Source organism: Sphaeramia orbicularis, chromosome 17 (assembly GCF_902148855.1).
Source record: "Sphaeramia orbicularis chromosome 17, fSphaOr1.1, whole genome shotgun sequence".
NCBI classification, from domain to species: Eukaryota; Metazoa; Chordata; class Actinopteri; order Kurtiformes; family Apogonidae; genus Sphaeramia; species Sphaeramia orbicularis.
The window spans coordinates 15,356,461-15,384,191 of record NC_043973.1 but is presented as its reverse complement, the minus strand read 5'-3'; the positions used below and the strand labels follow the sequence as shown (position 1 = coordinate 15,384,191).

General features: G+C 34.8%; 1 protein-coding gene across 4 annotated transcripts in view; it reads right to left on the bottom strand.

Moving 5' to 3' along the window:
• Positions 1–27,731, bottom strand: part of kcnn1a (potassium intermediate/small conductance calcium-activated channel, subfamily N, member 1a) — a 113,882-nt gene that overhangs the window by 19,019 nt on the left and 67,132 nt on the right. For 2 of the 4 annotated variants that reach the window (XM_030161202.1, XM_030161204.1), the window contains exons 5-7: positions 24,310–24,318; positions 8,473–8,614; positions 5,158–5,268 (exon numbers count right to left, since the gene is read on the bottom strand). In XM_030161202.1, the coding sequence (XP_030017062.1) occupies positions 5,158–5,268; positions 8,473–8,614; positions 24,310–24,318 (262 nt within the window). The remainder of the gene's footprint in view (positions 1–5,157; positions 5,269–8,472; positions 8,615–24,309; positions 24,319–27,731) is intronic. The other 2 variants (XM_030161203.1, XM_030161205.1) reach the window with 1 other exon arrangement.

Genomic DNA, 27,731 nt, shown 5'->3' with positions numbered 1-27,731 from the left:
TAGAGCAGGTTTGCTAGATTTGTTTTTTTTTTTTGAAATGCTTAGTTTAGTTTTAGTTTTTGTAACCCCTTCATGCATACTGGTCACTACAGTGGACATCTATTCTACAGCTGTTCTCTTGTTTATTCATGGGTTTTGTTGTTTTCATTCCATATCAGCCAACACAGTGGACACTAATGCATCATCCCAAACACTGCAATTCATACCATTACTGTAACTCTGCTGTTCTTGATAAACCTGATCTGCACTAACAGGTTTGAGTGTAAATCAATTAAAAATTGAAAATGTTTTTATATCATAGTTTTCACACAGTATATAACTTTCTGATTGTTATTTTTGCTATTTTTTGTCACTTTAGCCACTTTAACAAACTTGTTTATATTGTTTGTATTTTTATCTCTTTATTTTTCTATTGTATTGATGCATACTGTCTTGCACTGCTGTACACACTTAAATTTCCCCCTTGGTGGATCAATCAAGTATATCTTATCTTATCTTATCTTATCTTATCTTATCTTATCTTATCTTATCTTATCTTACTTTCTGATGATGGGTTTTAAATACATGTTCCTTTGCTTAAAAAATTAAACAAATGATGTCCAGCTGAGTGTACATTTGTGTAACTCCATGAAAAAAGCATTCATTAAAAAAAAAAAAAAAAAAAAAAAAATCAATTGCATTGTTTTTTTCATGCCTAAAGAGGAATAAAATCACTCAAGAAAAAATATTGACTAAGGTTCTCATAATTCATGCATGAAAGGGTTAATATCTTTTATCTTCCTCGAAATCGTATTTAAAGAAATCCCATACAGGACTCTGCTGCTTTCTCCCAACTTTAGTCTGCATGTTTCCAGAAGGAGTGGGGATGAGAAGCCGACTCTAAACGACAAATGGCGAGAAGTGACGGACCGGGAAGTGCCGTATGGTGCCACCAGCTCAGTGGTGTAGTCCTGGGTGTACGGTGGTATACAGAGTATACCTACTTATTTTTCAATCAGCATTAAATAGTATATATGACCCGCCCTACTCTGCCTCTAATTGGCTAGTACTCGCTGCCTTCACTGATGAGATTGGTTAACTTTAGGGATGAGGACTGATGAGCCAATCAGAGGCAGAGTAGGGCGGATCATGCTGAGGAAAATATTGCTAACTAGCGCTGGCCACCTCTGGAACCTGATTGGACACCTCAGGTGCCAGTGCCACCCCAGTTGATTGACAGGTCACTGCCCGTCTTGTTGAAAGATGCACGATTATTAGAAATGCGAACAAGAAAGGCAAAATAAACGTATTTCAAGTGAGTGACACATGTCGAGAGAACTTACTTCCATGGAATACATAATTCTGAGGTAAGTTTTAACCTCCTAAGACCCAGCTATGGGTTTTCTGTCCACATTTATGGACAAGAGTTTCACAACTTTATGCAAAAAAAAAAAGAAAAGGAAAACTGTCCACCACAAAGGACATTCCCTAAAAATTTTAAAAACTGCATCTGAAAAAACTGTTGCATCTTGATGTTTCCAATACAGGCACTTATTTAATAAAAAAAACAAAAAAAGCTTGTACTTTGCTGACATTTCCCGGGTCTTAGGAGGTTAGGGTGGTTTCCAAGTGAGTCACAGTTTTAAACTACTGGACATATGACTGCACATGCAGAGAAGAGATTTTGTCACCATTAGTTAAACTGTGTGAGTAGGCTAACGTTATGAAAGGCTAACGTTATGAAAGGCTAACATTATCCTGTGTTTACCTCATGTTGAATACATTTACATTCATGCAGCTGCTTGTGTGACCAGTAATACCAACAAACTGCTCCTAATCAAGTCATTATAATTTTATGATAGTGAGCAAATACTACTGACTGATTTTTGGGTAAATTAAATAGAGTAGTCTGACATGTCACTGTTTCTAAAACAGGACGTTTTTTCTGGACTACTCAAAATAAAAACAAAATGTAAAAAATTTTTCGAGTATACCCACTTCTCCAGGGACCACTACACCACTGCACCAGCTAAAATTGCTAATTGCAAAATAAATCAATTTCATATCAATCTGACATTGACAAAGATAAAAACAAAGTTAGTTTTATAAGCACACAATACAATTTCAGTTAGTTACCGTTTTTTCTTTTAGTTATAGTTTTTATTTATTTCAGTTAACGAAAATATTTTTTCAATTCTAGTTTTCATCATTTTGTTAGTTTTCGTTAACAATAATAACCTTAATGTACACAGACTTGTGTAGATAATAGTTGATATTATCATTATTATTATTTTTGATGTAGTGTCTATGATCACAGTATCTTCATTTCAGTAACATAGATATCTCTTAACCTGGGTTTCAGGGGCTGATTATTCTAGACTAGCGGCATTGTACCCATGGCTAAAACGCCCTCCTGTGGTGCAACAGCAGCATTGTAGCCTTCCCATGCTGCAACACTGATCGGACACAAGACACCGGACGCCCAGACGGACACAGAACGTGCATTATTATATAGATAGATAGATGCAGAAACCAGAATACTGCTGTATGTAAATATCTTATCCAGGTTTATGACCTCAGTTAACTACCTGCACAAACACATGTTTAGCCAAGTGATTTAACTCAGATTACATTTACACTGCAGGTCTTATTGTTTGCTTAATTTTTGCTGAAATCCAATATCCTTGTGTGGTTGTTCACATTATAATTGAAACCATCAGACTAATATGTGAACAGTCTACGGCCCTGAAGTGACTCACATGCACAGAACATGGTGTTTAACCCTTTCATGCACGAATTATGAGAACCTTGATCGAAATTTATTTTCACGAGTGTTTTTATTCCTCTTTAGGCATGAAAAAAAAATGCGATTGAAAATTTTGTTATGAATCTATTTTTCATGGAGTTCAAAAAATGTCCACTCAGTTTGACACCATGGATTTAATTTTTGAAGCAAAGAAGCATGTATTTACTGATAGATCATGTGAAAACTATGAAATAACAACACTTTTAATGCAGCTAATCTGGTGTTTTCTCACATTTTAACGTACTCTAATACTAGTCATTACTCACTTCATGGAGATAATATGCAAAAAAAAAACAAAAAAAACTTTTATGTAAAAAACAAAACAAAAACAAAATTGTTTAATAATAATGACAAACAATTGATTTACACTCAAACATGTTACTGCAGATCAGGTTTATCAAGAACAGTAAAGTTACTGTAATAGTGTGAATTGCAGTGTATTGGATTGTGCATAAGTTTCCACTGTGTTGGCTGATATGCAACTAAAACAACAAAACCCATGAATATATAAGACAACAGCTGTAGAATAGCTGCCCACTGTAGTGACCACTGTGCATGAAAGGGTTAAGGAAGTAAATATCTGGAATGGGTGCAGAATTGTGAGATCTGTCATATTTCAGTGATGTAAAAGTCAGATGAAATGTGACACGACTGTTCAGACTGAAACTGCATTGCAAGATATCAGATATGTATCTGATTTAAGATGACATATGAAAGAGGCCTGAGTCTGATTTGCGCTGTTCAGATTGTCATAAAAAAAAAAAAAACAGATATGCGTTACATATGGGCCAAAAAGTTCGATTTGGGCCATTTTTAGCTGCAGTGTGAACGTAGCCTTATAGACACAAACAGTAGAGGCAATTACAGTGTTTATGTTTTGGAATGATACAGAATGGTGAGTTTTGATAAATACCTGGTAGTTTGGATAGAAAAAGCATTTAAATACTGACTTAATCTAGAAAAAGTTTCTAGAAAATAGGACGCAGGATGTGAATTTCCAACACAAACAGTGGTGGAAGTCAAATACTCAAGAAACATTATTACGTGGTGAAATTAAATAAATGCCTCTTTTAGTTGCTTTCAGAATTTTACACAATTTTAGACCACCATGCTTGAGCTTGTCAAAAAAGACTTTCATATTGACATCATAATACCTAATATACATAATGCCAGGAACATGATACTAATATTTAACATGATAATCCTAAAGATGATCAAAATCAGGTTAACTCTTATTGGTCTGAGCCTATTCTGGCCATTCTTTAATACTTATAATTTTACGTTTATACATCACCTACACATGTTTACCCATATTTATTTTTCCATCAGAACTACACTCACAGGGTGGGGAAGCAAAATGTACAATATTTTGAGGCAGGGATTGAAAGACAGTGTATGACCAATTAGTTTATTGAAAGTCATGAGAATTTATTTGCCACAAGAAAATTGACATAATAGAAAATGTTTTTATTCTATGTGTCCTCCTTCTTTCTCAATAACTGCCTTCACACGCTTCCTGAAACTTACGCAAGTGTTCCTCAAATATTCGGGTGACAACTTCTCCCATTCTTCTTTAATAGTATCTTCCAGACTTTCTCGTAATAGTTTTGCTCATAGTCATTCTCTTCTTTCCATTATAAACAGTCTTTATGGACACTCCAACTATTTTTGAAATCTCCTTTGGTGTGACGAGTGCATTCAGCAAATCACACACTCTTTGACGTTTAATTTCCTGATTACTCATATGGGCAAAAGTTTCTGACAAGGTATGGATAATAGTGTTAGGTATGATTATGACATCAATACATGTTTGGTTTCAAAACAATTGATGTAGTGCCTGCTGAGAAAAAACAACTAAATGTTCATTGTAAATTTTGCTTCCCCACCCTGTATATGTTCTGATAATTATTTTTTTCACTTTAACCTACTTTATTAACACATTGGGCCCGAAAATACACAAAAATCATCAAATCTCAATTGAAAAAAGTCTATATTTTATTACATAAAAACCACAAACATGCTCACACATAATTCTCACAGCTGGAAAAAGTAAACATAGGTTACAAATATGAACATACAAAGATAGAATCTTATAGTTTTGTATTATCGACTTGAAACTACCATATCTGTGGTTTTACACGGTCTGTCAGTGTCAAATAAAAACTGGGAGAGAGACTCAAATTTGCACTTTTGAGTGACGTTGAAAGCCAGTTTTTTGTTATTGTGCTTTGAAAATGTCATGTGGTTCAGACTGTGGAGGGTTAAGCTTCATATCTGGGCTATAAGTGCAAATGTAAACACAGACAGCTTCACTTTAAAGGCTTTAAAGACGAACCTGAAAAGAAATCTGACAGCGTTAAGCAGTGACTCACTCGTTTGCAGAGTTGTGTGTCCATCATAAAGTTGTGGACATGCTTCTCAGCCTTGGTCAGCTCCAGCTTCCTGGCTACCACTGCAACAACCAGAGCAGTGCAACCAGCCCCCTGTTGTACACAAACAACAAATGAACACATGCGTTAATGCAACAACTTTAGAACAAGAAAAGAAATAAAATCATAAAGGAGATAAATAATACAGTCAGTAGGTTTGGTATGATTTGACATATATTCACATCCAAGAAGTGAAAACTCTCCACTACACACAACCTTCTTTACATCTTCCAAATCTCATTTTAGTATTATCAGCAAATGTGATGTTTTTAAATTAGCTTTACCACTGCATTAATGTGTATAATGCATTTTACTGCTGAGCTCATTAAAATGACTTTGAGGCAATTTTACACCAATGCACCATATTCTATAAGATCATCATCATATTTGCAGTGTCATTATCCTGAGAACCATTTATATCTAAAAAGTCAGTTTTTCATGAGCTCAGGCCTGTTTTCTATGGAAGTAAATCTGTCTCATCAGCATTTGAACTATAAAAGCCATTGAATTTCTAGCACTGAATTTTTTTGCACTGAAATTAAGTATCTGATTTTTTTTTTTTTTTTTTTTTGCACAGAAGTTAAGTGTCTGAATTTTTTTTGCACAGAAATTAAGTATCTGAATTTTTTTTGCACTGAAATTAAGTATCTGAATTTTTTTTTTGCACTGAAATTAAGTATCTGATTTTTTTTGCACTGAAATTAAGTATCTGATTTATTTTTTTTTTTGCACTGAAATTAAGTATCTGATTTTTTTTTGCACTGAAATTAAGTATCTAAATATTTTTTTGCACTGAAATTAAGTATCTGATTTTTTTTTGCACTGAAATTAAGTATCTAATTTTATTTTTTTTTTGCACAGAAGTTAAGTGTCTGAATTTTTTTTGCACTGAAATTAAGTATCTGAATTTTTTTGCACTGAAATTAAGTATCTAAATATTTTTTTGCACTGAAATTAAGTATCTAATTTTTTTTTTTTGCGCTGAAATTAAGTATCTGATTTTTTTTGCACTGAAATTAAGCGTCGGAATTTTTTTTTTTTTGCACTGAAATTAAGTATCTAAATATTTTTTTGCACTGAAATTAAGTATCTGATTTTTTTTACACTGAAATTATCTAATTTTTTTTTGCGCTGAAATTAAGTATCTGATTTTTTTTTGCACTGAAATTATCTAATTTTTTTTTTTTTTGGCGCTGAAATTAAGTATCTGATTTTTTTTGCACTGAAATTAAGTATCTAAATATTTTTTTGCACTGAAATTAAGTATCTGATTTTTTTTTGCACTGAAATTATCTAATTTTTTTTTGCGCTGAAATTAAGTATCTGATTTTTTTTGCACTGAAATTAAGCGTCTGAATTTTTTTTTTTTTTGCACTGAAATTAAGTATCTGAATTTGTTGCCTCTCAATTTTACTATGTTCATAAATTTAGAATAAAAAAAAATCAGATGCAAAAATTCAGTTTCAAAAATTTCAGAAGCAAAAAATTCAGATGCAAAAATTCAGATGCAAAAAAATTCAGATTACACATCTGGGACACCAAGGATAAACCGATGATTCTATCTCAAGTCGAACCGACAGCCAGCCAATCAAGTTACGTTAGGTTGGTCATTAGATGCCGAAAAAATTCAGATACTTAATTTCAGTGCAAAAAAATTCAGTGCTAAAAATTCAGTGGCTTTTATAATTCAAAATCTGATGAGACAGATTTACTTCCATAGTTTTCAGCTTTGAGACAATGCATTTTCCAGCAAATTCAAGAGATTTCTAAAGAGTTTATTGAGCTTAAGAAGGTGGAGAGATTTCTAAACCCATAAAGGAACATTTAGTCCTAACCTTTACTGTAAACATTGAAAACAGTTTTTACTGATCAGGACAAGTCATGAAAATTGTAACTGAGACAAAAGTAGGGGAGAATAAAGTACAATAGACTATGATATGCAGTAGAGTACAATTAAGAAGAAGAGTAACATGGGCATTCTTAACCCTTTCATGCATAGCGGTCACTCCAGTGGACAGTTATTCTCCAGCTGTTCTTTTCTATATTCATGGGTTTTGTTGTTTTAGTTCCATATCAGCCAACACAGTGGACGCTTATGCACCATCCCATAATAATTCACTGATATTCATACCATTACTGTAACTTTGCTGTTCTTGATAAACCTGATCTGCAGTGACATGTTTGAGTGTAAATCAATTACTAATAAAAAATTGGGAATATGATAAAATGTGAGAAAACATCACATTAGCTGTATTAAAAATGTTTTGATTTTATAGTTTTCACCCAGTATATCACTTTCTGATATTTGCATTCTTTGCTTCGAAAATTAAGCACACAGTGTCCAGCGGAGTGGACATTTTTGGAACTCCACAGAAAATTATGAAGGTAGATTTGTTGTTTGTTAACCTAAATAAATAAATATTTCAATAAAAAAAATCAAAAAAATTTCACTTCAAGAAAAAAACCCTACTCAATCAAAGAAAAAAGTGTTCAAATGCAGTTGTTTGGATCTTAAATATTTTTTGTATTTGTTTTATTTTGTTACTTTTAATTATATTTCTGATTATTTTATTGCATATTTTACCAGTTAAATCACCCCAAATTGCTTTATTGGACTTTGTTTTCTAGTAGTGGGATGAACCACAGCACATTTACTATGCTACAAACCAAAAAAAAATATATATTTTCAATCAAAAAAAAAAAAATTCCCTTCACTCAAAAAAACAAAACAAAAAACAAAAACATTTTCAATCAAAGAAAAAAAGCGTTCAGATGCAATTTTTTGGATCTTAAATATTTTTTTGCATTCAAACACTTTTTTGTTTGATTGAAAAGGGTTTTTTTACTGCATTTTTTTAAATTGAAAATATTTTTTTTTTATGGTTAGAGCAATAAAGAAACAAATCTACCTTCATAAAAAATAGGTTCAATAAAAAAAAAGTTTTTTCATGCCTAAAGAGGAATAAAAACACTCAGGAAAAAAATCTCAACTAAGGTTTTCATAATTCATGCATGAAAGGGCTAAATAAAGAACCTCAAATTTGAGCACTAATAATAATGTATTCACTATTTGAGCAAACTAATTGAACATTCATGTTTTTTTTTAGGGCAAAATGGAGGTGAATTTAGTTTAAAGCACATACAAAACACATTTAAAACTGGGTATACACTTAATATATGAATAAATAAATAACTGTGATGTAATTTGAACAGAAAGAGATAGCAACTAACGACAAGAAAATAAAGATTGAAACCCACCATAATCCCTGTAAGCAGACACACGCCTTTCCCACAGTACGTGTGCGGTACCATGTCCCCGTAGCCAATGGAGAGGAAGGTAATCGAGATGAGCCACATGGCTCCCAGGAAGTTACTGGTCACTTCCTGTTTGTCATGATACCTGAAGCAATGAAGATAAGCAGAAGTGGGAGACACACAGTTAGTAAGACTGGACACAGCGTCTGTGAACATGAGCATGCTGAGGAATGACGTGGTGCTGTGGAAACCAAAGTGGGGTGGTGGGTGGAGGAGGTGGATAGTGGAGGAAGAAGAAACTACAGTGCAAGGTGTTACAGTTGTTTTGGACACTAACTATATATTAAAGTTAATTGTGGTATAAGCAAAGAAATGTAGGTAAATATGCAAATGGACTTTCAAGAGATTTTCTAACTCTATTAATTTGTCTTTTTCTTCTAAATCATTTCTATGTAATATAATCTGATATGAAGGGGAAAAACCCAGAGAAGAGTTAATACAAAATATAACCACTGAGAATGACCAATGAAATGATGGAGGATTAAAAAAATAATATTTGATGTAAGGCCAAAATCACTTACTCGTGTGGTCCATTAACCACAAAAGTTACAGTTTTAATATTTTATGTTTCAAATGACACACTGTAAGTGACTTAAGATTAAGCATCACAGCTCAAACTGGATTGGAATATATGACAACCCAACAAATGTATTGTCAACACATCCAAAAATGAATGTACAGTTGTTTTAAATCAAACTAAAAAGTGGCTTATCACGATTGACTGCAAATATTCCTCCATTGAGTTTATGCTGCCCCAAAAAAGGTTTGGCAATGCGAATCATCACTTCAAACATGTTGTTTGCTGGAAATAGCTGACAGCCATGCTTGAATTGTCAGTCCAAAGGCTCACAGTTCATATGCAAAGATATTTCTGGAAAAGAACACACTGTAAAAAGCCGGATTGATGATGACATTCCCATACCTTTTACGTTAAGACAAAGTCCATCACAGAGGCAAATGTGCCTTATCCACCCCCCCACCCCCCCCACCCCCCTCATTCAACTCGCCTGATTATTCCCAATGGGCTGTCTAGGAGGAGATCAGATAAGATTTAATTTTGGAGTTAAAATCAAATATTCATTAAACACTTTGAGACAACATCTCACCAACATCCAAGCGACAAGGAAATGTAGATGGAGTCTAATTTCTTGGGATATTGAGGCCTTTCTAAAGGGGATTCTATCTGAGGCCGATCATGAATTGCAAACGACTTCAGACCACGCCGCAGTGACCCAGCATGTGGACTCCAAATGGCCAGAACAATCACCTCTAATTAGTGTGCATGTACAGACTCAAACACTTGGGGCCGCCTAGGGGGAACTTTGAAAGTTTTTCCTTCCACCAGAACTCAGTCAGGGAGTTTTTTTTTTTTCTCCCTGTTTCTCCTCCAAGACAGTTCATTGTTATCGAATATCATAAATGAACTAATCATGCCTTCTGCAGTTATTCAAACTCCCACTCTCAAGTTTCTATTCATGCTCGAAGTCAGGGGGAAATAACTATGAGCACTTTTTTTTTTTCCCTAGAAGTGACATAAAAGTGTGTGGTCTGTGGGATTCAAGCCTCTTAAATGACATGCAGAGAAGCAGTCTGTACAATACCATGCAGGAATAAAAAAGATGTCTGCATCCTGCATGCTTTAAAGCCAGTATATTGAGAGCAGGGGAGCGATGGGAAAAAACCTTTGGTCTGTTTGGAGATGAAAACCATCTCTGACAAATACTGCGGTATCACCGGGACGGGGATTGTACGTCTTCTTGGACGGGATTTCATTTGTAAACAGATAGGGTAGGATTAGATGAGTAACAAGGGAAGAAGCTCATTGAATTTGACACCCCTGTCTCTTTTACCTGCGTCCCAACACTTCACCAGCTGCCCTTTGATAACTGCCAGAGGGGCTAAACTTGATCAGCTGGCTAAATATTGTAATTACAAGTGACTAGTATGTTAATTTCATTCATCTTGTCATCAGGCGTGCGGAGAGTGAGTCATGTCTTCGAGGTAGGGCAGAAATGTGCAGTAGGCTACCTTTCAGCACAGTGAGCGGTTTATTACAGCGCAAGAATTGGCTTTCTCAAGTGGCTGTAAACGTCGCCCCATAAATATGCCTGACAGAAATGCAGAATGCATCATTTCCTTTAGCAATAAAACGTTGCAAGAAAATATTTCCCCATTTTATTAAGTGTTTTTCTATTGGAGAATATGGCAATATACCTTCAACGCAGATATTTCAATAAATCCTTAGTCGGAAAAAGAGCAGAAGACAGCAATATGGGAATAGAGACAGAGGCTTAATGGGGAACCTAATCAATAGCATTTTAAGGCTCTCAATATACTGTGTCAGTTTTGGAATAGCATGAAGAAGAGCTGGCACCACTTTCAACCTATTCCAGGACCAGAGGTAAAGTGTCTACAGCAGACAGTTTTATCCCCCACTTTAAAATTCTCCCTGACAGACAGAGCATTATCCTGGGAACACTTACTTAAATACTTCAGTAATGGCATTATTTATCCACTACTGTAAAAAAAAAAAAAAAATAATACAGTCATTTACATCCAAATGAGGTCTGAACCTTCGCTTCTGTTGTGGGTGAGGGTTAGAGGAGGGAGTACAGTACGGTTCACACAGCATAAAGTAGCTTCTCTACGCCTCATTTTGTTTACTAGGTAAGTTTGCTCCCTCATTGATCTCCTGAAATTATCGCCAGCGCATCAACAGGATAGTCCGTCAGTGGTTTATTTTTCCATTACTTTTGCTGTTATGTGCAGATGTGCAGCTCACTCTAGGATACACGTTGGCGATTCCTGTTGAAATATAACTGACAGCACAAACTCTGACCAAAGAAATACAATGGACCAAACATGAAAGAACCACACACTTCCTTCTGTCAGCAGTCACACAACCTCGCACAAACAAAAAGAATTCTTCGGAATACTTCAATATATTATTATACACTTTATGTGTTTCCATAAAAAAGTTTTTAACAGCTACTCATTAAAATAGGGCTGTGCAATACAGTCATATGGAGTGTGTGATGTCTATTTTTTATGTTGTTTTATGTTGTAAATGACTTTCTATTGCACAAGTGTCAAACATGCGGCCCAGGGGTCAAATCCGGCCCGCCAAAGGGTCCAGTCCGGCCCTTGGGATGAAGTTGTGAAATGCAAAAATTACACTGAAGATATTAACAATCAAGGATATCAAAATCATTTTAATTCCGATTCCACATACAGGCCAATTAGATCTCAAGTGGGTCAGAACCAGTAAATTACTATCATATTAAACCTATAAATAATGAAAACAGCAAATTTTATCTTTGTTTTAGTGTAAAAAAAAAAGGACAATTACATGAAAATGTTTATATTAAAAACTGTTATTTTACAAAAAATGTGAAAAACCTGAAATGTCTTAATATAAGTAAATGCAATTTTACCAGTTTTCTGCCTGTTATTAAATGTTTCGTGCATTTTTAATTGTAATGTAAGTTGTAATGTACATGTGTAAATGATAAACTGATAAACTGAGGCATAATATTGTTAAAATAGGACTTGTTTTTCTTAAGATGTTTCCAGTTGTTCGCGTTATTCAGATTTTTGTAGATGTTAAAAAAAAAAATCTGGAATTAAGCAAAAAAAAAAAAAAAAAAAAAAAATCTTGAAAATTACACCGAAGATATTAACAATCAAGGATGTCAAAATCATTTTAATTCAGATTCCACATACAGACTAATTAGATCTCAAGTGAGTCAGAACTAGTCAATTACTATCATATTAAACCTATAAATAATGAAAACAGCAAATTTTATCTTTGTTTTAGTGTAAAAAAAAAAAGGACAATTACATGAAAATGTTTATATTAAAAACTGTTATTTTACAAAAAATGTGAAAAACCTGAAATGTCTTAATATAAGTAAATGCAATTTTACCAGTTTTCTGCCTGTTATTAAATGTTCTGTGCATTTTTAATTGTAATGTAAGTTGTAATGCTCATGTGTAAATGATAAACTGATAAACTGAGGCATAATATTGTTAAAATAGGACTTGTTTTTCTTAAGATGTTTCCAGTTGTTTGCGTTATTCAGATTTTTGTAGATGTTAAAAAAAAATTCTTGAATTAAGCAAAAAAAAAAAACAATCTTAAATTAAGCAAAAAAAAAAAAAAAAAAAAAAGAAAGTTGAATTAAGCAAAAAAAAAAAAAAAATGTTGAATTAAGCAAAACTAATTTTGAATTAGGCAAAAAAATCTTGAATTAAGCAAAAAAAAAGTTGAATTAAGCAAAAAAAAAAAAATCTTGAATTAGCAAAAAAAATCTTGAATTGAGCAAAATAAAAAATCTTGTATTAAGGAAAAAATCTTGAATAAGCCAAAAAATCTTGAATTAAGCACACACAAAAAAAAAATCTTGAATTAAGCAAAAAAAAAAAAAGTTGAATTAAGCAAAAAAAAAAAAAAGTTGAATTAAGCAAAAAAATGTTGAATTAAGCAAAAAAAAAATCTTCAATTAAGCAAAAAAAAATCTTCAATTAACTAAAAAAGTCTTGAATTAAGCAAAATAAAAAATCTTGAATAAGCAAAAAAAATCTTGAATTATGCAAAAAAAAACAACAACCTGGAATTAAGCAAAAAAAAAAAAAAAAAAAGTAATAATTATATATTGTTAAAATTGGACTTGTTTTTTCTGAAGATGTTTCCAGTTGTTCATGTTATTCATATTTTCGTAGATGTTAACATTATCATAATTTAATGTTACTTTTTTCCACTGTTATTTTCTTACTGGTTCGGCCCACTTGAGATCATACTGGGCTGAATGTGGAACTGAACTAAAATGAGTTTGACACCCCTGTCAAGTAGTATTTTTCATTATTTGGACAAAACGTGACAGGAGCACAATCAGACATGAAGAAGCTGGGGGTGGGGGTTAGGGTTAGGGTTAGCCATATTAATAGCCATAGCCATATTAATTTAAATTAATTCATATAAACTCAAAACAGATAGTAACTGATACAAATACATTATTACAAATATTCAATTATTTAACTCATTGTATTGTGACTGCCTCCACCACTACTGCCGCCACAATAATACTAGTAAATGTGGCTACTGGTATTATTATTATGTATTTTTATATTATTACAACAATTATTAATTTCCCCCTCACTCCCCCCTCTGTCTTTCTCACTTTCATTCACACACCCCTCTTCCCCTTTTCCCTATTTCCCCTAACCAAGCTATATTGTTTAGTTGCTATTTACATTTCTGATCCTTTTCATTGTAATATGACGTTGTCGTTGTTGTTTGTCAATACTCTGTCGTCGTTGTTGTTTTTGGTTTGTTTGTTTATTTGTTTGATTTCCCCTTTATGTGTTGTTGTTGTTTTTTCTGTCCACATTGTCTTATCACTAATAAAATAATAATAATAATAATAATAATAATAATAATAATAATAATAATAATAATAATAATAATAATAATAATAAAAATAAATACATAAAAATTATTCGGAATACTTCAATATCTTATTATCCACTTTATGCATTTCCATAAAAGAAGTTTTTAACAGCTACTCAGTAAAATAGGGCTGTGCAATACAATCATATGCAGTGCGTGATGTCTATTTTTTATGTTGTTTTATGTTGTAAATGACTTTCTATAGAGTAGTATTTTTCATTATTTGGACAAAACGTGAAAGGAGCACAGTCAGACATGAAGCAGAGTGAACGTGACGCAGATCAGGGTCGTTCTGAACACGAGGACTGAGACGAAATCAGGAGCTCAGACCTAAAAGATGGCCTACTTCCCTAGCATGGATGTGGTTCGGGTAATAAAAGTCTGACACGGACCAGAAAAGCATTCCTTTGTACGTTTGTTTTATTGCCAATTATTTCTTGGTTAATTCCTGTGCACATACAGGTTTGTCTAACCCCTGTCTGTTTGTTTATCTCAGTTCTACACCCTTTTTCTTATTGTGTCTCATTCATTACAAGAACCAAGGGAGAAGAAGCTAAAGATTCCATGAGATGAACCACCACCCTGAGTGTCTGTGCCTGAACATCTGAAGTACATCCTCCATCTACACATTCACTGATCCTTCATTCATCATGCGCCCCACACCTTCGCGTCGTCCCCTTATCGATACATTCTTCATCCCTTAGAACCTGTTACTTAACTGTTCCACATAAATTATGGCGTGGACTCGATGACTGTGGGTGAAAAATACGTCTCCTATCAGGAACAGGCCTATTTCTATGTTCATTTTCTACACAGCTGCAACTGACAATTATTTTCAATGTCGATTCATTTGTTGATTAGTCGTCTACAAAATGTGACAAAGTGATGAAAAATGCTGATCACTGTTTTCCTCCAACATCGAGTTTGCTTCCTAACCCAAACATAATCAGTTTATTATGCACAGTTAAAACCATAAAACTTTGACTATTTTATTTGTATGTAAAATATTTGTTCATTATTCACAGAAAATGTGTCATATTGTGACACATATTGTTATCTGTATTGGCTAAAATTAGCTTAGAGGTCTTATTTATGTCTTTGTTCATAAGAAATCAATAGAAGTGAATCCCCAAAGGAACTTTGTGTTGGTAAATGCAAGTTATGCAAATTTACAGGATTTCAGTTCTGTTGCAACATGTTGATGCTCATATGAACTTTTTTTTCAGCTCAAAAATGTCCAGTTTCATCACAATTAATGCTATATTTTTATGTCACAAATGGCCAAGTTATGTTTTAACTGAATTTACCTGAAAAACAAATATTCTATTCTTTTAGATTCCCCAATTTTCTTACAAGATTCTATCCTACATATCACATGTTTTATTTTTACAGGTTCAATATGAGTATGGTGCTGATCCCATCCTGCTTATGTTACGCCAATACATACATTAAGAATGTCACATGTCACTTTTTAAATCAACAGTTTTCTAATAATAAGCATTTTTTATCAAGAAATAACAATTCTATATTGTTATTTACTCTTTAGTATGATGATAAACTATACAATAAATAATTTTGATCCTAGTTTTTGCACAGGGATCATTTGTGGAAACGGTGACATGGCTGCCGAGCATCAGTATGATGGGATCTGTAACAACCATGTCACATCCGTCCACTGCCACATTTTGTGTTTTTGTGTCAGCTGTTATTGTTTTAGATCCACAATACTAACATTTATGAATAAGAGGAGAATTAGCAATAGTAAGTATATAAGTTTATTACTAATAAAGTACTGGTGCTGACCAGATCATCATGGGTAATGTCACGTCCGTCCACCAGTAAAAGTTTTCACATACACGTGCTATTCAAAATCCAATATTTCTGAAAATATAGCTTCCACTGTCAAACAATATCAGTAGTCTGTGCACAAATGTATTAGCATTATTTCAACACAGTTCTATGCATTTCTTACAACTTTCTCAGCTGTTAAACATCAAGTTAGAACCAAACCCCCTGACTGCTCTATTTGGTGTAATGGAAGGTGTAGTTAAGCTACCTATAGAAAAACAACGCACTTTATCGTTTGCTGCCCTTCTAGCTCGACGAGCAATCCTGTGTAAATGGAGGGATGCTTCCCCCCCCGACTCATGCACAGTGGTTAGAAGACATTATGTCCTGCTTAAAACTGGAGAAAATTAGATATTCACTCCCAGCAATTCAAATGGGAAATTCCAGAAAGTGTGGGGTCCCTTCCTAAAAACATTCCAGACCCTGTAAATGCTTGACTTTTAAGTGCAGTTTGATAATGCTGCTTACTCCATACCTACCCTTAGCGTAGGTTTTTGCCATGATAGTGACCCCTTATTATTATTTCTAGTGCACTGGCAATGACTGAGGAGGGATTATCTTATGTAGTTGTCTGCTCTGCTTTGCTTTTTAAAATTTTTTTATTGTTTTTCTATGGTGCTAGTCGCGTTTAATTTACACCTATGCTTACTTGGGATTTCTTTGATGACCATCCAGCACTGCACTTGTATTATTTTGAGAAAACTTTAATAAAAAGATCTTGATTGACAAAAATGGCCACTCATTTGACCCCCTAAGTAAATTTTAGCCGGCTATTTGAATTACTTGTATTGGTTTCATTCGGTCATATTGCACAGCCCTACTGTGGAGATAAAGATTCAAAGCGTTTGGATCCTGACACACAGTATGTGTTTATCCCACATATGTTACAATATCTTTCATGTATTATGAATGTGTCAATGCAGACTCACACAGTGCACATAAAACCTCAATTTACACTAAAATAAATCATCCAAGCCTCCTTTCAGGAATCGCACATGCTTGTGTTTCTACTCTCCTGTCCGGGTCAGCAGCTACTGTAAAGTAAATTATTTATCGAAGCCTCCACATTCACACGCTGCTGCTTAGCATTCTGCAGCTACCGTCTACGTACAATAACAACACTTCCCTCTCCTTCCTGAGTTTGGTTACACATCAACAAAAACAAATTAAAAAGATTTTCAACGAGCGCAAGTCTTGTTGATACCAATTAATTGGGAGTTTGTGGCTGAGATTACTTGGGGACAAATATACTATATGGATGCTCCTCAGGAGTGTGTTACTTGCAGCAAACATGAGTAGATTAAAGTCAAAAGTGATAATAACCTAATTAAAAAAAAATGCAACCGTGCTTTACCGTGCAGCCATATATTTAAGGCATGCATGCAAGCAGTTGCACACTCCAAATGGACTGAAATAAAATTAGGGGTTTATTTGTATGTGTCCTAAAAATGTCAAACTAAGCGAAGTCAACTGGAGTTATTGAATAATTTTATGCTGCTTAAATTGTGGAACAATTTAGATAAGTATATTACTTAATACCACAGTCACATTAAACCTAATTTAAAATATTAAATTTATATTATATACATATTAACCCTTTCACGCATGAATTATGAGAACCTTAATGGGTCAAACACAGTAATGTCCCATCAGAGAGCAAATTTTAATTCATGCCATTCCAACATTTATTTCAATATAAAGCAGCTCCTTGTTTGGATAATCCTTATGGTCCAACTAAAGCAAAATGAATTTAAAAGTAAAATTGTGGGTCAAATGTCTCTAAAATGTCCCGTCAGAGAGATTTGAATACCGTTTTTGACTCTAATCAAGATATTTTTCTGAATGTTTTTATTCCTCTTTAGGCATGAAAAAAACAATGTGATTGAAAAAATTTTTTACTAACCTTTTTTTCATGGAGCTGCAAAAACATTCACTCAGTTGGACATCATGCATTTAATTCTGAAGCAAAGAAACATGTATTTACTGATACACTGTGTGAATACTATGAAATAAAAGTTTTTAATGCTGCTAATCTGATGCTTTGTCACATTTTAACATACTCTAATATTAGTTATTACTCACTTCATGAAGATAATATGCCAAAAAAATATTTTTGTTAAGAAAAATGGTTAATTACAGTCTATTAACAATAATAAGCATTGATTTACACTCAAACATGTTATTGCAGATCAGATTTATCAAGAACAGCAAAGTTACAGTAATGGTATGAATTGCAGTGTATGGGATGATGCATAAGCGTCCACTGGGTTGGCTGATATGGAACTAAAACAATAAAATTCATGAATATACAAGAGAACAGCTGGAGAATAACTGTCCACTGTAGTGACCACTATGCATGAAAGGGTTAAATGTTTCAGAAAGCTGTAAATATAGGGGCATGTATCGGCTAGTTGGGACAGACAACACATTCTCTTTGGGAAAACCATGCTAAATTAAAACAGGTATTTCTGTGTTTCCTTGTGACGTGAACACAACGAACAAAAGGTGCAGTTTCATTACAGTTTTGAGGACCATTATCTTCAGGTTAAACAGATGATTAGAGGACAAAAAGTAGCTCCTGAATCTATCACTTGGCTTCTTGCCTGTATTTAACTGTGCTCAGCAGATACTTAAACACACTTGACCAGCCAGTGACTCAAAGTCACAGTGACCCCTCATCTGAAAACCAAACATAAAGGTGTGACAGTCTCACACGGTTTGTTAAAACTGTAATTTAGCCCATTAGCACCGTGATTTGTGTGTTGCTGAAAACAGACAACCCTCACCTCTTTAACTCACTGGCTCTTAGACCTACAGTTCATTTTTTACAGAGGACGAATGATTTTGTTATAAAAATGGAAGTGTGGCTGCACTTTACTAATGAATTTTGTATTATATGTTGCTGTCAACCACCTCAGTAGTGAATCCAAAAATAAAGACCTGCTTAGATATGCTGACGCGCAGATTGTGCATGGAGGCAGGGTTCCCATCTCCGTTTGCCAGAAACAATCAAGTATGTGTGCAGATTTTTATTGAGGCTACGTGATAGATTTCCTGCAAGTCACTGCTACAAATACTGGAGTAAAAGACGTAAGTTAACCCTTTCATGCATACTGGTCATTACAGTAGACAGTCATTCTCCAGCTGTTCTCTTATATATTCATGGGTTTTGTTGTTTTAGTTGCATATCCGCCAACACAGTGGACACTTATGCATCATGTCATACACTGCAAAAAGTTACTGTAACTTTACTGTTCTTGATGAACCTGATCTGCAGTAACATGTTTGAGAATAAATCAACTGCTAGTTGTTATTAGACTGTAATTAACAGTTTTCTAATTTTTTTTTTTTTTGCATATTATCTCCATGAAGTGAGTAGTAACTATATTAGAGTGCAGATTAGCTGCATGAAAAATGTTTTTATTTCATAGTAAATCACTTTCTGATTTTGTGTTTTAAATACATGTTTCTTTGCGTCAAAAATTAAATGCATGGTGTCCAGTTGAGCAGACATTTTTATAATGCCATAAAAAATAGGTTGATTTAAAAAATGTCAGTCATATTGTTTTTTTATGCCTAAAGAGGAATAAAACACTGAGGAAAAAAATCTTGACTAAGGTTTTGATAAGTCATGGATCAAAGGGTTAATATGTATAAGCCCTCAACACAGTCTAGTTGCGCTCTACATCTGAAAACGTTCATATTTAAAGATGACTTCTTCAGCCAAAGTCAGGAATTTAGTATGACCTGCTGCGATTGTCCTTCTTAATCTATAAAGCCACCAGACAGGAAACACCTTCACAAGTCCTTAATCTGTGCTGGGACGTTGTTATGTCCCTGGGGTTATCTCAGGTATGCTATTACAATTCTACTGAAATAGGTTTGGGACACGTTTAAAATCTCAACAGTCAGTTCAGGCATCCGTGTCCCATTTCATGTTAATCTAAAACTAGTAAATAAGAGTCTGTGCAATTAAAAAAAAAACAAACAAAAAAAAAAAAAACCTCATATGCTGCAGTGAATTCATCATATGCCTGGTGGTGTTTATACTGTTTATTTTGCTTCAAACCTTCCAAACTTCAGGGGACACAGACATGAAATACCACCACTCCACCTCCACTGCCAACTCAGCCCACTGAAACTCTTTCTTTCATGTTTTCTCAATACACTCCACAAAATATCGTCTTAGCTGCACTTCTGCCCACAACAACATCACGTCTGGGTGTATGGTAGCGCTTTATCATTACAATCCACAAGATTACAAGCTACCTGCATATAATAGGTAAAAATAAAAATAAATGCTTGCCTAAAAGGGTTTTTTCAGGTCTTCACAGTTTCACTTCTTCCTATGAGGGCCTGCAGTGGTTGGTATAGAACTTCTTTGTCCCCATTAAAATCGACTGTGACTCAAAAAGCTAAAGGTGCATGACAAACATATAAACTGTTGAAAATGCCGCATTGATACCAAATATTTAAAGCTGTTATTGCCATTTGTACCTACAGATTAAACATCTTTTTTTTCAAATGAAGGAACAATCTGATTCATCCTGTTAGAAAAAATACAAACGATCTCAAAGGAGGATAATAAATGGAACAAATTCTGCTGTTAAGTTTCCAGTATATCAGCTATAAGTGTTTACCACAATCTACTGCTAACTACAGACCTGTAATGAACAGCAGAAGCACAGAAAAAACAAACTAATCATGTTCAAGCTAATTTGAAGTGCTATTGTCTCTCTTAAAACAAATAACAATACAGATTCACACACTGCATTGCAGATGGTATCTCAGGTTATTGTTACTTCACTTCTTATCCAAACATGCTTTGCTGGCTCTGCATATGACAATCAATATGCCTGCAGGGTGTGTATACTGTACATGTTATCAGACTGAGTCATCACACCATGGCTAATCCCACCTGTCCTTGAGGTTTTAGTAAGATGCATAAAATCCATCCATGCTAATGCTAATTGTTATTATCAATGCTGAATGATTTAAAGTCAAAGCAAAGAGTGCATTAGGCAGTTAGTATGTGCATATAAAATGGACTGAACAATTTTAACCTTGGAGTTTAATCTTAAGGTCACATTTGATCTGTGTTTGTGGCAGTTTATTCAATAACATCTGTCGGAAATACTGTTTGATGTGATCGTCTTGTGATTAATGTGCAAAATTCAGAGTACTTTGCATCCGTTTAGCCAGTAGAATAATGTGTCACTGCATTAAAAATACACAGCCCAGCCAAAAATGAAAGGTCCTACATGCAATATTGGGACACATTCACCATGGCATCCTTTCTGCCACACAAAACCTATGCAATGTCGTAATTAACGTCATAACATTTTTTACATCCATTGTCGCTTTAATTCTTCAGAAAAATCTTATATTGATGATGGTACACTGTAAAAAAAATCCTGTTGTTTTTACGGGAAAAAAAAACTGGCAGCTGTGGTTTCCAGAACAATACTGTAAAAAAACACATCCAACTGTAAACATATTTACGGAGTTAACAGTATATTTAACATTTTAAACATGTAGATTTAACACTGGATTTAAATGGTAAATGGACTGCACTTATTTAGCACATTTTCTACACCTTCATGGTGCCCAAAGTGCTTTCCAAAACCACCAGGTCCAGCTGGGAGCAATTTAGGCTTCAGTGTCTTCCATGTAAACTTTGGCATATGGACAGTCGGAGCCAGGATTCGAACCACCAACCCTTTGGTTATTGGACGAGCTGCTCTACCAACTCTACCAACCCATTAATTTACAAAATGTTAAATTGTTAAATGTTTACTTTTTTATGCCGTTATCTCAACAGTATGGTCTTGCAATTTAAACGGCACCACATTGTTTTTCAATTTACAGTTTTATTTTCTAAAAACAATAGAAATACATCATTTCTACATATAAATCTGGTTTTGTTCACATACTCTTTCTGTAAAAACTACAGCTATATTTGATTTAATCGTTAACACAAAAATCTTTTCAAATAAACAACTTTGCTTTGTATTGTCACTTACAGTTTTTTTACGTTGCAATTTTACAACTTTTTGGTGTTAATTCTACGGTCATTTTTTACAGTGTAGAGTCGTAGTCTTCTCCAACGCATCCCAAAGATTCTCAATGGGGTTCAAGTCTGGACTCTGCGGTGTCAAATCCATGTGAGAAAATGACATGTCATGCTCCCTGAACCACTCTTTCACAAGCCGGATGAACCCAACGAATCCTGGCATCGTCCAGTCTTTATCCTCTCTAGCAAATTGATGGTTGTTTAAGAAATGAGAAGCTACTCACTGGCATCGGGTTAGGGTTAAATAATCTGTTCCAGCCAAAACATATTATCACTGCTGTAATTATCCAGTGGAAGCATCTTAACCTATTTGCTTAGTTAAATCCAGGTGGGGGCTTTTTTTTTTTTTTTGGCCCGGGCTGCGGATGATTCCTATTGTGATAGCGAACTGAAAGGAAAAGCACTTTGTCAAATGTGTCTTCAGTAACAGTACAGCGCAGTGCACGTTTAGCCCCTACCTGAATATTTTAAGTGAACCTGCGGTCAGAGTGAGAAAGTTCAAGTTGCAGTGGTGTATGTTTCTCTAGTTCGACATTTGGACAGTCTGTACTTGGCTGCTGCTGTTTGTATCTTGTGGCAAAGCGATGACACAATGTGGATGTCGAACCTAGGGTGTAGGTGTTTCTGACTAGTAACTCAAGCCTGATAATCCGCCGCTGCGCTCTGAGGGAAAGTCAGCTAAACTTTCTGAGAGCTTGTCTTTTACGTAGCCTACGGGTCCTCGCTGGAGAAACAAGGTGAGAAACAGCAGCCTCACATCGCTTCGAAACAGAGCATTTTGTTTCAGATAACAGAGTAAGAACAGGAGAGGAAGAGAATTAGATAACAGTTAAAGATAAAAGGGAGCGGGAAACCAGGGAGGCAGGCAAGGCATGCATGCAAGTGTGTAACAGAGTTCTGGCTGGATTAGGTCTGCTTGTTATGGATAAGGGAAGGCAAAGGACAGGGAATCAGTAGTGGGGAGATGAGGAAAAAAACGGCAAAGCATGCCAAGTTAGATGGGTACAGTAGGAGATCTGCAAAGGATCAGTCAGGAGTAAGAGAGAGAGGGAGGGAGCCTTATAGTAGTGAGGGAGAAGCCAAAAGAGCTTAGTTAGGGAGCTTAGTTGAGGTAGGTTAGCTCTGAAGATTGGCTGTGTAAAGAAAGAAGGGAAAAGGGTTCAGTGACCAGAATTAAATCCATCTACTGTAACATTAACATTCCTCCGACTCCACCCTCCCTCCACCCCTCCATCCTTCTCTGTCTCCCTGGTTGTGTGTCTTTCATTCCCCCCATCTAGGCGTTTTCCAGGTAGACTCCGTGCTCGTCCAATCTCACACCGTACTGCCCTTTGATTGGCTCAGGAGCGTGGTCAATGTGACAGTGTAACGGCGCATTTCACAGAGAAACTCACATACAGCACTTTGGAAAACAAGCGCCTCTTCCCCTCCCTTTTTTATTTTTTTGTTGTTGTTTTTTTTGGTTGTTTTTACTTGAATAGATGGGTTTGATGGGTAAACATGAACACTTCCATGCTGTTTCAGTGTTTACCAGCAGACAGGACACAGGGAGATGAGAACACTCAGTTCATGGATGTCAACGAAAAGCAGAGATTCTTCAGCTCGGAACGAACTCCTCCTTCAAGAAAAGAAACCCTACCTTACCTGCCTATCGATAAAACAACATAACACTCCTCATATATGCAGAATAAAGTAGCGATAAATGTGATAAGCACATGAAATGCCCTCTTCTTTGTGTCATCTTTTTCGACAAGTCAGAAGCAACAAACCGCTACAACACTGTTTAATTAATTTTGTGAAGGGAAACACATAATGGGATGGTAATGTGTGAAGACAAAGAACAGAGAAGCTTTTACTCCTCGACAAATCTTTGGAGTAGATGCTAAAAAGACTTTTGAGAAATATGGATCTATAACAATTGCATAAGGAGAGGAAGGAAAAAAAAATGAGGAAAGACAAATTGCCCTCTGGCAGACTCGTGAAGGTGACTTGAAGGAGCTGCTCCATTTTAGCACAAACTTCCTCCTCCTCCTCCTCCTCCTCCTCCTCCTCCTCCTCCTCCTCCTCCTCCTCTAGCCCCTACTGGCCTAACACAAAACAGTTAGCAAAGAGACGCTTGCTTCCAAGTGCTGCTCACACCGTTGGTCTCTGCTGTGCTCTTAGCCACTAAAAGCCTGGATGGTGCCAGAAGAATGGTGCCACTTTCATGCCAACTATTGGGCCTACCTAACATACTGAGTTAAAAAAAAAATCATCTTTGGAGTTATTTTTTATTTTATTTTTTTAGAGGGGCTGCCCCTTCTCCCCACTACCACCCCACCTCCTAACCCCACTCAGGGCAGCAGTGGCGCCAGCTCGGTGCAAAAAATGATAAGTTGGTTTTTCCACGGCTAGAGAACGAGGGACTCACATGGTATCCCTATGGAGCAGCATAGTGGGGAAATAGAAAGTACAACAAAACATTATACAAACACACACACTCACACACACACACACACACACACACACATGTGCATGCTTGCGCCCATCCATTGTAACACATCTACACACGTCTGAGCACACGTTGTTCTTACACTAAAAACCAAAACACTAACAGCATGCACCGCTCATGGACAGTGTGTGTGCTAAAAGTGTGTGAGCAAACCAGCTTACTACCACTACGTTACGGCTTCTGTGCTTCCCATGTATTCATCCACATGTAACTCCAGCAAACAGAGGACGTGCAGTGTCAGGTGTCCACTGTTGTACTACCTCGAATGACACTGTCACATGTCATCTTTTTTTTTTTTTTTGGGGGGGGGTGAAAACTGTCCTGTATAATGAGCTACTACAGACTGAGGGAATAAGACTTAGAGTTTAGAAATAAGAAAGAAAAAGACAGTGAAAGAGTCTAGAGCAGTAGACATAAAATGTTCAACTGCAAAAAGACTCTGGTGATGTGATACAAACTCGACGGCACGTGTCTACTGGTGCAGGTGAGGGTAACACTTCATATTAAGGCACACATATTCACTATTACCTAACTGTTAATCGTACTTCATATTAGTAGCATATTAGCTCTTTGTTAGTCATCATAAAACACTTATTAATGCCTTACTCTGCATGACCACATTCTGCTACGCCGTATGTAACAGTATAATTCATCCTCTAGTTCAGGGGTGTCAAACTCATTTTCTTTTAGGGGCCACATTCAGCCAAATTTGATCTCCAGTGGGCCGGACCAATAAAATAATAGCATAATAGCCTATAAATAATGACAACTCCAAATTTTTTAGTGCAAAAAATAACATTAAATGATGAAACTATTTCTATCCAAAACAAAAAAAGATGTGAATAACCGAAAAAAAACCCTGAAATTTCTGAAGAAAAATAAGTACAATTTTATCAATATTATGCCTCAACTTATGATTTATACATGTGCATTACAGATCAGATCTACAAAGACACTAAACAGGCAGAAATTTGGTAAAATTACACTTATTTTTCTTTAGACATTCCAGGTTGTTCATATTCGTTCAGGTTATTGACATTTTATTATTAAAGGATATCAGAATTTAATGTTCTTTGCAATAAATCAAAGAGAAAAAATTGGTGTTGCCATTATTTAGAGACAAAATATCATGATTTTTCTCACATTAAACCAAGAAGAACATTTGGACTCATTATTTCTAGGTTATTATGCTGTTATTTTTGAGTTTGATGCCCTTGACTGTTATTATCTTCAGGGTAATTTTTGCATTTTGCACTTTGTAAATTCATCCTGCGGGCCAGATTGGAACCTTTGGCGGGCCGGATTTGGCCCCCGGGCCGCATGTTTGACACCTGTGCTCTAGCTGCTAATGTTGTTGAATTAAAAATGCCAGTTTAAGGTGTATGAGTACAATGTTGATTAAAAAAAAATTAAAAAGAATAGCTGTCTTTTCCTACTTGTAATATAAAAGACCCAAGCAGAGCCAGCTCACCTTCAAAATAAAAGTTGCATCAATTAATATACTTATTGAAAAGCAAGCCCTCATGAATACTCCCTAAACCACAGGTGTCAAACATGTGGCCTGGGGGCCAAATCCGGCCCGCCAAAGGGTCCAGTCTGGCCCTTAGGATGAATTTGTAAAATGCAAAAAATTCTAATGACAATATTAACAATCAGGGATGTGAAAATCATTTTAGGTAAATTCAATCTGAAATGGGTAAGACCAGTAAAATACAATCATAACAACCTATAAATAATGAAAAACATAATTTTTTGTCTTTTCTTGGGTAAAAAAAGTAAAATTACACAAAATTTTTATATTTACAGACTATCCTTCTACAAAAAATGTGAATAAACTGAACAAATATGAACAATATGAAATATCGTAAGAGACGTATGTAGAATTTACGAATATTCTGCCTGTTACTAATATTTTGTGTATTTGTAAATCCACTGTGATCTGTGAGTTGTGATGCACATGTATAAATGATAAACTAAGACGTAATATTGTTAAAATTGCACTTATTTTTCTTAAGAATTTTCAGGTTGTTCATATTTGTTCATATTACGTTCAAGTACAGTTCGTCGATGTAAACATTTTCATTATGGAATTTTACTTTTTTCACTCAAAAACATAGAAAAAACTTTGGTGTTAATATTATTTATAAGTTCTTATCCTATTATTTATATCATTTCACTGGTCTGGCCCACTTTAGATCATATTAGGCTGAATGTGGCCCCTGAACTTAAAATGAGTTTGACACCCCTGTGCTAAACTGACATTTTTCATTTGATGGTAAAAGCTGGAGATGAAATATACTTCAAACATAGCCCAATAACATCCCCATTATTGCTTATTAACAATAAATAATAAATGCTTTTGAACATGAATTACAATCTACAGGTGCTTTGTTTTGCATGTAAAAGCACTTTGACTTTATTAACTACTAGGGCATCAGGTATATGAAAATAATGAAGTTATTTGGTGCTGATTAGCACTTATATATTTGTAGTTTTTGTACCTAAGAATAGATCATTTTTGATAACCGCTATTATGGAAGAAATAGACACTGAGCAAAGCATATTAAGATCATAATTCATGTGCAGTAATGTGTCAACAAGCACTAATGAGAAGGTTACATAGCAGTTGTAAAATTATTACTAAGTTATAGAATATGATCACGTAGATCACAGGTGTCAAACATGTGGCCCGGGGGCCAAATCTGGCCCACCAAAGGGTCCAGTCCAGCCCCTGGGATGAATTTGTGAAATGCAAAAATTACAGTAAGATATTAACAATCTGTTTAGTTCAGGTTCCACATTGAGACCAATTCAATCTCAAGTGGGCAGGATTCAGTAAAATACTATCATAATAACATATAAATAATGACAACTCCAAATTTTTCTCTTTGTAAATATAAATATTTTCATGTATTTACACTAAAACAAAGTATAATTTGGCAAAAAATGTGAAGAACCTGAACAAATATGAACAACCTGAAATGTCTTAAGAGAAGAAAATACAATTTTAACAATGTTCTGCCTGTTATTCAATGTTTTGTGTGTTTGTAGATCCACTGTGATTTGTAAGTTCTAATGTACATGTGTAAATGATAAACAGAGGCAGAATATTGTTAAAATTACACTTATTTTTTTCAGTTTGTTCATGTTATTCACATTGTTTGAAAGCATAGTTTGTAGACGTAAACATTTTCATAATGTAAAATTTAATTTTTTCACTCTGAAATACAGAGAAAAGTTTGGAGTTGACATTATTTATATATTATTATGTTATTATTTTACTAGTTCGGCCCATTTCAGATCAAATTTAGCTGAATGTGGCCCCTGAACTAAAATGAGTT